Below are 14,218 nucleotides of genomic sequence, written 5' to 3'. Positions count from 1 at the left end.
TAACCCACATTCACCAAGAATTTAAAGCATTTTGAGTCAAAAGTCACCAAGCAGGATTGCAGTAGGAAAGCCCAAGAAGAGAGTAACAAAAAACAAGAAGTTTTAACAACAGATTGGGTGAGGTCTCAGAAAAGGAAGAATAAGAGTGATTTGTGCAGAAACAAGTGAGCAAGAACCGGGAGCTAATTCTCCTGTTGTTTAATCCTTGGTCAGGAGCAATTTTAATTAGGGATGTGTTCCGCATGGAACTTGGGCAATTCCTGAGGTTCTGGACGTCCTTAGCAGAGAAGCTTAGTTTCATTTGCGTCCTCTTAGTCCCATGGTCAGTGGGTAGTTCTAAAGTGCAGCATCTTAACAGAAGTCTACCAGATTTCACATCTGAAGCTTTTCCCATTTATTCAGCCAATGTCTATTACACACCTAATAGGTGACACTCTGTTCTTTGTTACCACAAATTAACTCATGGTATGAAAATGAGAAGGACCTCAAGAATATGCCATCTGGGCTTCCCTGGTGGCGCAGTTGTTGAGAGTCCGCCTGCCGATGCAGGGGACGTGTGTTCGTGCCCCAGTCCGGGAAGATCCCACGTGCCGCGGAGCAGCTGGGCCCGTGAGCCATGGCCGCTGGGCCTGTGTGTCCAGAGCCTGTGCTCCACAACGGGAGAGGCCACAACAGTGAGAGGCCCGCGTACCACAAAACAAAAAGAAAAAAAAAAAAAAAAAGAATATGCCATCTTTTCCCCGTATTATTTCACTGGCTAGCTTGCATTGAATTGTTGACATTTTCCGTGTCTTAGTTGTTTTCTCCAGTAACCAAAGTCTCTCCGTTGTTAGCATGGTAACTGAATGGTAAGAAAGACAAAACAACAACAATAAAAATCTTTTAACTTAAGCATATTTTTCCATTGGACTTTAGTTGCTGATTAAAGCATTTAGCAATGTAATTAAAATAATTTAAATAGCTAATTAGATATGTTATAGAATAGTTTCCAGTAATACATTCCTTTAAACAAAGCATTCATTATTCAGGAATGCAATTTATCACTGAGTTACTGATACTAATGCAATTATATGTTAAATGGAAGAAAGCATCCACAAATCAACCCTAGTACCCTGTAAAAATTTCCATATCTATAACTTTTGAATAATCCTTATAGGCTCAAACGAGATACATGGGAAATTTGCCCTCAACATTTTAGTTGACTTTGCCACTGTCTGGTTCTAAATCATGTTTTTGACAGTTAAGACCCAGATTAAAGCTATGTCTGTGTACACGTTTTAGCAAAATGGACTGATGAGTTTAATCAACCAAATTGTCCACTTAGTCAGACAACGCTTTGACTTTATTATTTGCTTATTTTTATTTCTTTGTTAAATTAACTTGTTTTTTAACAATATGACTTAATAGGTTAGGTTAACAAAATATAGCAAGATCAACTCAATGTTTGGAAGCAGTTTCAATCTGATTTTTACAAAATGGCTATACCAAAGTTAAGAAAAAAATTGTCTCAGCAAATGCTCAAAAGTTTACTGTAAAGCATTCTGAAAAATTCTGATTTCAAGAACATTTTATAAAAAAAGTAAGCAAAAAATATCTATTATTCTATTTAAACTGATTGAAAATGTGAAACTGGATTCCCAAATTGGAACATTTTTATTGTTCAATGATTTTATTGCTTAAAATGCTATATACAGTAATGAAAATATCTTTTTCCATTAAAATAGAATCTGAGTATTAAAAATGACTTCATGTTTAAACAGCCATCTAATTTCTAAATGATAAATACATATATTTTAGGAACCATAGAAACACACATTTCAGAAATTCAGTGTCTGTTGTGAGACTACCCTGTCAAAATGTTGACTCAAGAACAAACTTTAAAAATATTGTTACCGGGCTTCCCTGGTGGCACAGTGCTTAAGAATCTGCCTGCTAATGCAGGGGACATGGGTGCGAGCCCTGCTCCGAGAAGATCCCACATGCCGTGGAGCAACTATGCCTGTGCGCCACAACTACTGAGCCTGCGCTTTACAGCCCGTGCCCTTCAACAAGAGAAGCCACCGCAATGAGAAGCCTGTGCACCACAACAAAGAGTAGTCCCCGCTCACCACAGCTAGAGAAAGCCCGCTTGCAGCAATGAAGACCCAATGCAGCCAAAAATAAAATAAATTTATATATTAAAAAAATTATTACCACCAATCTTTGTGTTAACTCTCTTTGATCAGTGCTGTGGATGTGCTAGAGTCAGGTGTGTGTGTTTGCGTGTGTGTATCTGTCTGTCTGTGTTTGAGGGGGATTGAGGACAAAACAAGAAAGATGTTGAATGAGAACCAGAATGGAATTAACTGTGCAGTGCAGCTTGAGTGACCTATTCGGAAGTTATGCGTGGGGTCCTTGGTACATGTATAGTTTTTCCAAAATGGTATAGAAATGGGATAAAAACTAATGTCATTTTCTATTTTGAAATAATAGGTATGGTTTCATAAACCAAATCAATATTTTCTGTAGAGTTTCAAGTGAAAATATTTATAGTAATAAAATCTCTTTTTCCCTATTCCTACTCTTTTTACACTTTCTTGCTTCTCTCCTCCCTTCTTTGCTTTCCACATTTCATGCTTACTAAAAAAGCCATAAGAAAAGGTGAATGTATTTATTTAAATACATTTTTATGTATGTGCCAGCATTAGTGAGTTAATCAACTGTCAATGCAAATTTATAGCTATCATGTATTTATCTCTATAAATAATTCTCTTATGTGAAAATCACCTTACTGGCTGGTTGCTAAAGAATTTCAATTATGTGCTTTTAAAAGAAGACTTGTTGAGTTTTTACAATTAAACATTTGACTGTCTTCCAATAATGTACTGATTATATCCACAGTCTTGGATTGTGAAACTATTAAATCTGACGTGAAAAGATAGACAGTTTGCTGTATAAAAATGAAATATATATATTCAGCAAACATGAAACCAAACAACAAACTAGAAAAACATATTTGCCACAAGTATAAGGGACAACTTTTCAATTTTCTTCTATCCAAAGAACTTTTACAATAGTAATGTATAATAAAAAAAAGATGAAGGGTCAAGAAACATGGAAATGTATTTCATTGTATAAATGAAGTGGTGAAAATTCAAATAAGGATGTTATATCATTTTTTGTCTATCACATTGGCAAAATATAAAGGAATTGGTAATGTGTAGTTTTGAAGAGGAAAGTACTACTGGTGGAAGTGTACATTTGTATTAAGCTTTTTGGACATCTAGTTGTTGATATTTGCCAAATTTCAAATATATTTATGCCTTCATCAATTTCATTTATTAACATATACCATAAAATGTATTTGGATAGTTATATTTTTTCTAAAATATTATAGCCAAGGTACACAGGTAGGTTTATACTTCTTGCAGTATTATGACACAAAAACACTGGGACATTTCTTTTTTTTTTGAATTTTATTTTATTTATTTTTTTATACACAGGTTCTTTGTAGTCATCCATTTTATACACGTCAGTGTATACATGCCAATCATTTCTAAGTGCCCATTAACATAAGACCAATTAAATAATGTTTTATATGTATATGTAATGTAGCCATTAAAAATGAGGGATACAACATAGGAATGAAAAGACTTCCACCATATATTGTTAAATTAATAAGTAAAATAAATCAATATATGAAACAATGTGTGTAGTGTGATACTACCCGATTAAAAGTTACTTAAGTAAAATTAAAAGAGGGATGGGAAGAAATATACAATGTTTGTTTTTTTTCTGTAGACAGTTCTAATAGAAAAGTCACCACATTGTTAACTGCTTACCTCTTGACATTGGGGGAAAGGTGTGGGAAGGAGCTGAAGGAAAATTTAATTTGTCTCCTTACAAATCTCTGTTTTCTTAAAGAACATTCCCTATTTCTATAATTAACTCAAAAAATATACTGATTATGTTATTACCTGAAACAGTGAAACTGTTTCAAAATTGAAATAGATTATTTAAATAGGTATATATAAACTCAAGAGCAGTACGTTTTTTGTTGTTGTCATTCATGGTTTCTATTAAAAAACAAAACAAATACACACAGTATTCCTGAGGTTAATCTGAGAATCTTGTTTTACAAACTGCATGATATTTCTCTATAGTCTTTACCTCACATACCAGCCAGTGTTTTAGAAAATCCAGAGTGCTTTGTTCCATTTATACGAAAAATACCTGTGAGATAAGGTTTCTAAGAAATAATTGTTTTAGCTAGATTTTTAAAAATTCTGTCAAGTTACTGAAATGAGAGATAGTCTACTTTTAGTTAAAATTATGAATTGCAACTGCTTTATTCCTTTATATTAGTATATCAGAAATGGGTACTTTTCCTTTCTATGTAATAAAGATGACTTATTTTTCTTCCTCCTCCTGGTAGCTTTCAGCCGTGCCCCAATTCCAATGGCTGTGGTCCGCAGAGAGCTCTCCTGTGAGAGCTACCCCATAGAACTCCGCTGTCCAGGAACAGATGTCATCATGATCGAAAGTGCCAACTATGGGAGGACTGATGACAAAATTTGTGACTCTGACCCTGCTCAGATGGAGAATATACGATGCTATCTGCCTGATGCCTATAAGATTATGTCTCAAAGGTATGATATTTCTAATATTCTTTGTGCATTTAATATAAACTCTCAACATGCATCTGTGTGACATACTGAGCATAGGTGCACATAAAATTGTGTACTTTAGGATACTTTGAACGACTTTTTCAATATCAAACTATTCCCCATATCACTAAAATGCTAGTGCTAGAAATTGTAAATGGCATTTGGAAAATATTAGAATGTATTAGATTATTTATTGTTTCATGTGTTCTATTCTGTGTTCTCTAGAACTGAGTTCATTAGTTGAGAAACTAAATTTATTTTTCAGTTTTCATAAACAGAATTATGTAATTTTCTCCAGAAATTACAGAAAAATTATTTTACTGCTAACAATGATTTCCATTAGTGTGGGAAAAAGAGTAAAATTTAAATTCAGAGGCAATTTTATAACTTAATCAAAAAATAATAAAGACTATTGAGTAATGATTATTTGGCCTTGGAAAACAATAAAAATATTACTTTGATATCTATTATATAAATTAATTTATTTAATACATTTAAACTATCTGAAATATTACCATAGTAAAATAGTATAAAGTACCATAGAATATCACTGGATAAGTAAAAAAAATCTTCAATTCTAAAGAGACTGGTCAATTAGAATCTATACTATAGAAAGTTTATATTAAAATTTCTTGATAAATTAGTTAAATATTAAATATATCTCAAATATTTGTTCACTTATTATGATTTCTCAGAAATCAGTGACAGAGTCATTCATTTACGATAAGCCTTCATACTTTCTGACTACTTGCTCACAAAGTAATTTTTAAAAACTTAATATATGATTTACTTAGTAAATTTGTTTTTCATTAGGATTTCTATTTAGGCATCTCTTTCTTTTGTTTAAGGACTTCTTAAAATATGGGGGAGATCAAACATATGTAAAAATGAATTGAATTATAAAAGCAAAGACAGTGGATTTTAAGGATTATCTTTCTTGTACTTAAGAAAGCCTGCCTTATTTTTAACCTTCTTGATACTTAAAATTCTGATATTTACATTGATAGTCAATATTTTTATAAATTTCTGTCGTATAAATTATTCAAAGAAATTATCACATGCCAGGATTTTGATGATCAGAGCATCTGAGGTATACATGAAGGATAGTGGTCTCTGGGCAAATCTGAGAGCTTTTATTTGTCTATTTCTAAAATGCTGGCTCATGCTAAGGTGAGTGTTAATGAGAAATAAGATTTTAAAATTAGCGATTCCATTTAAGGTTGGTTGCATTTGGTTCTTCTTGTTGTCTCTTGTTATATATTGACATACCTCCAGCTATGGCTAAATTCTCTGATGTTATACCTAAAAGAAATCTAATCATTTTGTTGCCTGTAGGTGTTATAATCATCTTTCAGGAGTGGTTATTCCATAAGTAGTATGGAATGGGCACCATGACTAAATTGTTATTTTATTTGTTTCAGTCAGAAAACCAAACACAGGATTCTTCAGAATCCATTCGGAAAGTGGGTTGAGGAGGATTTTCTGCTTTTCTGTGATTAGGTTTTCATTTAAAGTGTAGCAGAAGCATTAACTTCACTAGCTTTTTGATCTCTATATGATTTTCACCAGAATTGTCTTAATCCTTTCATTGATATTATTAATGGCTCCCAAAATAAGCCCTTAATCTTATAATTATTGCAAAAAATAGTTACAGTGGATCCTCTCTCTGGAGCTACTGAATTATATGGGATGCATCTGTATAGTGACAAATCTGCAGAGTAAAATTGCTTTAAGCATCCTGAGTAAATCATTTGTAGAAGCCTTCCTGGGGGGTTCTCAACTAAGAATTGTCAGTTAAAATAGCTGTGGTTGATTCTCCATGGAGGCAAGTTTCTTGCTTGTATTTAGACCATTAAATGTACTACATTTACACTTGTCCAAAATAAATGGAGAGAAGAAATCTGGTCCCATTTTGTAAGCTACCAAGATATGGGATGATCACATCCACTTAAGCTACTTTATAATGAACTCTCACTGTCACGCCAATGATAGCATGTTAAATAATGTTCATAATTACTAATTATGATATGGGCACATAATATTAATTATGATTTCAACAGTTTAAATAATGTGTTTGAATTAAAATAATAGTAGAAAATATCTTTTCCAAAAGGTGTTTTAGATTATTGTTTCTTTCATTTAAACTTCTAGAAAGATATTATATCAGCCTAAAAGTTTTAAGCATGTCTCTACATGGGAGGATTATCACTAAACTCAAAAAATTATTTGTGTGTCTTTGCATAACCTTGTTAAAAACGCTTCCTAACTTACTTCAGCCTCATAAATTAGACAGATGTCACAGGCTATTGGGACTTCTATTCATGCAGATGTTTGAATACACATTGAATGAATGCATAAATAAAACTGTATACTAACATGTTAGTTAGGTGTGAAAAATTGGGGACTTGAATCAGAAAGGGTATGACATGTGATTTCCACATTTTTTTCCCCAGTAGAACTATACAATCTGATATCTGCTCTAGAGAAGTCAGTTTCCTCACTGCCTTTCAGATTGAGCCTGGTGTTCTCAAATCTAAGTGTGTTCTCATGCCATTCTGTCCCCGATTTCTCTGAGTGTTCTGTGCTTTACTTTTTTCATTATACTACCAGAAGACTTTTTCATTATACTACTAGAACACATTTATTTATTCTTCTCAGAACTTCTGAGGCCACTCACCTGTTATCATCTACATCCATCATTTTTACATCCAAACAATAAATGTGTAGTATCATATTTTAGACAGTTTTCTTGTGTAAAGTAAATTGTAGGCTTCTAGAGGGCAGAGTTTCTCTTATCTTACCTAAAACTAACTTTTAATATGTAATAATCAAATATATGCATATATATATATTTCAAATCAAACCAAATATATATATATTTCAAATCAAATCAAATATATGTATAAATTTAGAAATACCCCATCCAATTTTGTCATGCCATTTAAAAACTTTCTTAACTTTATTTTCTGAGTCATTTTTGTTTCTTTTTACTTTATATACTTAAAAGTTTAAAAAGATGGTACATACAGCTTTTGAATATAAATGTGAAAATGACTGTTGGCAACCGATAACTACAGAAATTTTACATTTTTAATGCAGCTGAGGTGTTTATGTTTTCTTCAGCTGTTAATGGAAATACTTGCATTTTTTTTCTCTTCAATCATTTTTATTGAAGTCTGGTTGATAAAACTTGCATTTATTAATTCCACCGATGCCTGAAAGTCCATGATATGCCGTTCACTATGACAATTACTCTGCAGTTTGGTGGTTAAATAAATCTGGCATGGTTCCTGTCCACAAAACTGTAGTTTTTTGGCCAATAAAAAACAAATAGCTATATCATTTGTTCAGTAATTTATCTTTATCTGTTACATTTATTGAAGAGTTCAAAACATGAAGGAATACTCTTTTACCTAGATGATATTAGGGAGTATTCACTGAAGAGAAAGTGTTAGGCTCGTCCTTGAAGGATTGCAGCGTTAGTGGAACCGGAAGAGACCAAAGTGATATTAGATATGTAAGTGGATGAACGCCAAAAAAGATCGTGGGAAACAGCTTCTCTTCAGTAACCCTTCACCCATCCTTTTCTGTCATGGCTTCACAAGCTTATTGGTGTCTGCTGTGCACAGCTTACTCTCTCTAGGCCCTCTTCCAAACGTGCCTGAAGCCAGCCCTCCACCATCATCCATCCCTATAGACCCAGTACACCTTGACAATTCGATGATAAACTAGCCTGGATGCTATTCCCTTGTCATTAAAAGCTCCGAATGGAGTCCTTCTTATAAATTGAACATAGATTCCATCTAAATGTGGGAAGTTTGAATATCATATATAATGATATCTTCACACCAGCTTTTTATGACAAATATTTTAAACATGTGGCATAACAGCCTTATTCTGCATAGAGTTGCCCATATTTTTTTAGTTGAAAAGGAATTTTGAACAAGCATGTATATATGTATAGGAAGTACAGTGATTTATTGAGGTATATATACTGAAAATTGCACACATGATAAGTGTGCAACGCATTGAATTTTCACAAACCAAGCTTATCTAACAACAACTAAGTAAAGACAGAATGTTAAGGGTACCTCAGACACCCCACTTTGTGCTCTGTACCAGCCATCCTCCCCTCAACCAAGAATTGCTGCTATTGGGACTTCTGTCATCTTAAATTATTTTGCTTATTTTATAATTTAAATAAATGGATTCATATAGAATATGCTTTTTGGTGTCTAGCTTCTCACATTCAGTGTATTCAGTTTTAAATATAACTTTCTTGAAGCATTTTTATATATCAAATTCACCCATTTCGAGTGTACAATGATTTTTTTTTTTTTAGTAAATTTACCAAGTGATACAATCATCACCATGTCAGTTTTAGATCATTTACATCACCACAGTAAGATTCTTCACACCCATTGTTGTTAGTCCCCATCTCCTTCTCCACCCCATGCAATGACTAGTCTATTTTCTGTCTTTGTGTCCATCCTTCATGCATTACTTTTTTAAGCTAAATCCTGAATATTTGAAGTCAAGTTAGATTTAGTGGGTGTTTCAGTGGGGACGTTATCAAAGAAATACTAGCAGTTATTCCTGGAGGCATGGACATAAATATGTTGCTTGCCTTTTGAATTATGTTAGAATCAAAGATCATGAATCTACACATTTAAAAAGTACCCTCTTTAGAGTTTTCTATCAAGGAGAGATGTTAAATGCATAAAGTAGGAGTAAGTTTTTTCTGATTAAATGAGTGATTTAAGTTTTACTTTTAATCTTCCAGCACCATTTTAGCAATATTACATTTTCACATGTCATAGTCACATCAAGAACATGCGAAAAAAAAAAAAAAAAAAGAAAAAGAGGCAGGGAGGGAGAATTGTTTCTCACCTTTCTGGAAAAGTTATGTTTCAGTTTATATCGTATCACTTCAGGGGATTTTACAGTATACAAAAAGGCCTTTGTTTTTGTTGTGTTTAATCCTGATGAAGTTAAGAACTCTTTCAATAGCAGTAGAAGAAGAAACGCCAGTGGCAGTTTTTGTATGTACATTGCTGAATAAATGTTCTGCAATAACTGTGTATGTAGACATGAGTTTTTCAATTTGAGTATTCTCCTTTGCTTCCTTGACAGATTCATTACATCATGTCTTGTATTTCTCTTATGAATTATAGCAGATCAAAAACAACCCCGCATATCAGGGACTTTTCCATTGAATCCATATTCTAATGCAGTATAATGAACAAAAGAACAGATAGACCTAGAAACAGAAGGGAAAAAAGAGGGAAGGAAATGAAGGAAGGAAGGAAGAAAACTCCCATTCCCAAAGCCCAAATGTAGAGGATATGAAGAAACTGGAAAGTTTCTATCTGGAAAGCATTTATCTCTTCTTCTCTAATATTTTGTCCAATTTTGATTCTGAGAATACATATTTGATAATATTCTACTAAAATGCTTCCTAGTAATCTTTACTAATATTAACTTAATTTTGAATGAAATTATATGTTATGTATGTGTAGTTGGAAATTCAGAAAGTTAGTAAATGATTCAAGTATTTCAGGATAGCTTAGGATAAAAGTTAAAGGGAGTTGTGTTGGCTGTCTCTTACAGGTCTTGGGGAGTATTAACCCTTTGTGCAGCCATTTTCTAAGCACTGTTCATGGAAACGTGGAATCCCTGAGTCCTTTCTTGGGATTCCACAGCGTCCAAACTATTTTCATAAAAATTCTGACATAAAATTTGCCATTTTGATTGTATTTGACATAGGCACTGATGGTGCAAAAGCAGTGGTAGGTAACTGTGGGCATCTTAGCAGGGATCAAGGTAGCAGCAACAGTGTACTTTTAAAAATATGTCAGTTATTTTAATTTCTAATATGATAAATATTGATAGCTATAACTCGTATAAACTGATAGTCTTTGAGAATCTTAATTATTTTGAGAGTTAAAAAGGTCATGAGACAAAAACTTAGGAAAATCGATGATTCATCAAACACAACTATTTTTTCATTTCTACTTATTGGCTGAAAATTAGTGATTTGTGTTTTGTTCTCATTGTTTTTACATTGCGTAATACTCATTCTATTTGCTTTAATATCATCTAGACATTTTCTATGAGTGAATTATTTTTGAAGGGAAGAATATCTGCATGTTATAGAGTAGCCCCTGCTAATACAGAATCAAATGAGAATTAGACTCATTGCCTGAAAATTACTAACATAATTTTCTGTTCAGACACTCATAATTCTCATAAAATTATGAAAACCTCCTTAAATTAAAAATAAAACGATTAAAACAATAGAAACTTAGAATAGCTAATTTTTAAATAAAAAGTACTGCACAGGTTAACTGTATGATTTTGTAGGACGGGAGGGAGAGCCCTGCCATGATGTTCTAAACACAAATATGTTGGAAGAAGTAAATTTATAAGTATGTATACGGAAAAATATTTTTCAATTTAATGTATTGTTGATGTCAATTTTCTTTTTTAAAAAGAGTCAACCTTGTAAAGACAGAGTTTAAGAAGTCTTGGGCACTCTTTGTTTCCAGGCACTTTTTAAATTTTCTGAGTTCTTTTTAATTTAGCAGTGTTAATGGTTATTCCAATGCTTGTAGCCATTAGTAAATGCATTGGCAAACAAACTAAACAAAATAAACCTAGAAAGGACCTAGAAATACAGGTAGAGTGACAATGATAGATTTACCTGGAATTTGCCCTGTTTCTCATAGATTTATAAAACATAAGAATCACTTTTTTTTCATTCATAGTAAATGACAATCATAATCGTTTCCCCACCTCCAGCTTTTTAGAAATTTTTTACTCTGTGGTCACTATGTAGAACTTGACATCTTGTGTAAAGTGTTTAGAAGATATTACCAAGAGAAGAAACATAAGTAGTTTCTGAAAATTAGAGAATATAGGATAAAAACACCAAAGCAGTTATCTTGAGTATAACTGAAATGCAAATGGAAAAGAACTAAGCAGATTATGAACATAAATTCTGTCACTGATTAATGGGATGTCACTGGACTCTGGAGGAAAATAATTTACAGTGATACGTAGCAGATATTTAGAATAAATACCTCAGTTTCTCTATCATTACAATGATTTTGAAGATTGCTGAGGATATTGGGGCAGTGGCTTTCGAAGTACTTTGCCTTTCAGTTTTCGTTTTACTGATGAGAAGGCTAAGTTACACAGAGTTACGAAATTTACTTGAAATTACTTAACTTACTGTATGGTACAAACATACCTGCTCTCTTTGGGCACAAGGCCTGTGATTTTTTTACTGTGCTCTTTTTTCTTCTTCTAAGACACTAAGAATACTTTTTTTCCTCTTTTTTTAAATTTGAGTGTAGTTGATTTACAATATTGTGTTAGTTTTAGGTGTATAGCGAAGTGATTCAGTTATATATATATATATTTTTTCCAATTATTTTTCTACTATAAGTTATTATATCGAATATTGTTCCGTGTTATACAGTAAATCCTTGTTACTCATCTGTTTTATGTAGAGTAGGTTGTATCTGTTAATCCCATACTCCTAATTTATCCCCCCATTTCCCCTTTGTAACCATAAGTTTGAGTTCTAATTCTGTGAGTCTGTTTTGTGTATAGAATCATTTGTACTATTTTTTTAGATTCCAGATATAAGTGATATAATATTTATCTTCATCTGACTTCCCTCAGTATGATAACCTCATACTAATTGCTGCAAATAGTAATATTTCATTCTTTTTTATGACTAATATTCCATTGTGTTTATGTACCATATCTTCTTTACCCATTCATCTGGTGATGGACACTTAGGTTGCTTCTATGTCTTGGCTCTTGTACATAGTGCTGCTATGAACATTGGGGTACAAGTATCTTTTCGAATTAGAGGGGTTTTTTTCTGGATATATGCCCAGGAGTGCGAATGCTGGGTCATACGTATGGTAGCTCTATTTTTAGTTTTTTAAGGAAACACCATACTGTTTTCCATAGTGGCTGCCCAATTTACATTCCTACTTAACAGTATAGGAGAGTTATTATCTGTAGACTTTTTGATGATAGCCAGTCTGACAGGTATGATGTGATACCTCATTGTGGTTTTGATTTGCATTTCTCTAATAACTAGTGATACACTAAGAATAATTTTTGTCACAAGGAAAGGTCTTTTCCTGTTTTTAGTACATCAGAAAAAGCAAGTCAGATAGTCAAATCCATCCACATTTTATATAATTCCATCTGTTGGTCAAACAAGAGAAGGGTTTTAATAAAACCAACCTTACAAAATTGATCAGTGTAGCCATTTAGTTTCATCTTCAGGAAAATATCCTTAATATTTAGGATATTATGTGCTTGAATAAATAGAAAAGATATTCAGTTGTTATTGATAATAATAATACCTGTTAACATTTATTGTGTGCTTTTCATTTGCCGTAAACTCTGGCAATGAATTTACCTTTCATTATCTCATTTATTCCTCTCAATAACACTAAGAGATACATATTGTTATCACTTCCATTATACAAATAAGTAATTAAAGCACATAGAAATTAACTTGCTGAAGAATTTATTTTAAGCCAATGTACTACTGCCTTATTTGAGGATTTGGGGTTTTGTTTATTGTAACAAAGATGATAAAATGTTAAGATTAGTTAAGAACAGTGCTCCTGATTATGATCATGATGGTGAGAAAAGAACCTCATTCCATCTCATGGAAACATTCAACCAAATATTGGATTGGTTTGTCTCAGGTTTGATTAATGTTCAATTACAGCCATACATAGATTTTTATTATTGAAGTTTTTGATAGAAATGATTAAATTATTGTGAATCTGAAACTCTCCAGCCTCTCAACCCCTTTTTTATTTGAATCAATTATGTTTACAAAATGTTCTGTATGATGTCATGTTTCTTGGAAAAACATGCATTGATAGAACAGAGCCAATTGTATTACTAAATATTCCAGCTATAACCGTATATAAAGCAATATTTATTGACAACGTTGTATGAGCCAGGCAGTGTTCTAAGTACTTTATATGAATTAACTCATTTAATTCTTTGTTCACTCCTATGAAATGGATACTATTGTTATCTTTACTGATGGGGGAACTAAAGAGTTTGATTAACATCCCAAAGTTACACAGTTCCATGGCAAAGCTGCAATTTTAACCTAGGAAATCCAGCTTCAAAATCCAGGATAACTGCTACAATCTCTTGGCTGGTGTGCTCTGTCTAAATTATCTATTTTTAACAAAAGGCCTAACCAGGAAACAAGTATGAACCAGTCACTGTTCCTGAAAAGAAAACACACGTGTGTGCGTGTGTGCATGTTCACCCACACACATATGTACACCGTTAAGTGGTTTGTTGTCATATTCACATACAAATAATGAAAACATGACATGAAACTTACTAAATTATATGACATTTATTTTCTGCCTTAGGATAAGTTTTCAGGAAAAATCACTCAAGTACTTGTGATAAAATTTTTCATAAGAAAAACTATGAAATCAGATTTTGTTATTGTTTTTAACATTTTAGAGTTTATAGGGAAACAATTATCTATAGAAATACTTCAGTAA

The 14,218-nt window shown here is 32.5% G+C and overlaps 1 protein-coding gene across 29 annotated transcripts in view; it reads left to right on the top strand.

Annotated features, from left to right (window-relative positions):
- The window catches only part of ADGRL3 (adhesion G protein-coupled receptor L3), a 571,254-nt gene that overhangs the window by 88,981 nt on the left and 468,055 nt on the right, over nt 1–14,218 (top strand). For 19 of the 29 annotated variants that reach the window (XM_065878047.1, XM_065878033.1, XM_065878042.1 and 16 more), the window contains one exon: nt 4,415–4,628. In XM_065878047.1, coding sequence (XP_065734119.1) covers nt 4,415–4,628 — 214 coding nt within the window. Of the gene's footprint in view, nt 1–4,414; nt 4,629–14,218 lie in introns of those variants that run through there. The other 10 variants (XM_065878049.1, XM_065878046.1, XM_065878045.1 and 7 more) reach the window with 2 other exon arrangements.

The sequence above is a fragment of the Phocoena phocoena genome, chromosome 5, assembly GCF_963924675.1.
Source record: "Phocoena phocoena chromosome 5, mPhoPho1.1, whole genome shotgun sequence".
Lineage (NCBI taxonomy): Eukaryota > Metazoa > Chordata > Mammalia > Artiodactyla > Phocoenidae > Phocoena > Phocoena phocoena.
The sequence above is the reverse complement of the archived record's forward strand: the minus strand, read 5'-3'. Positions and strand labels throughout refer to the sequence as shown.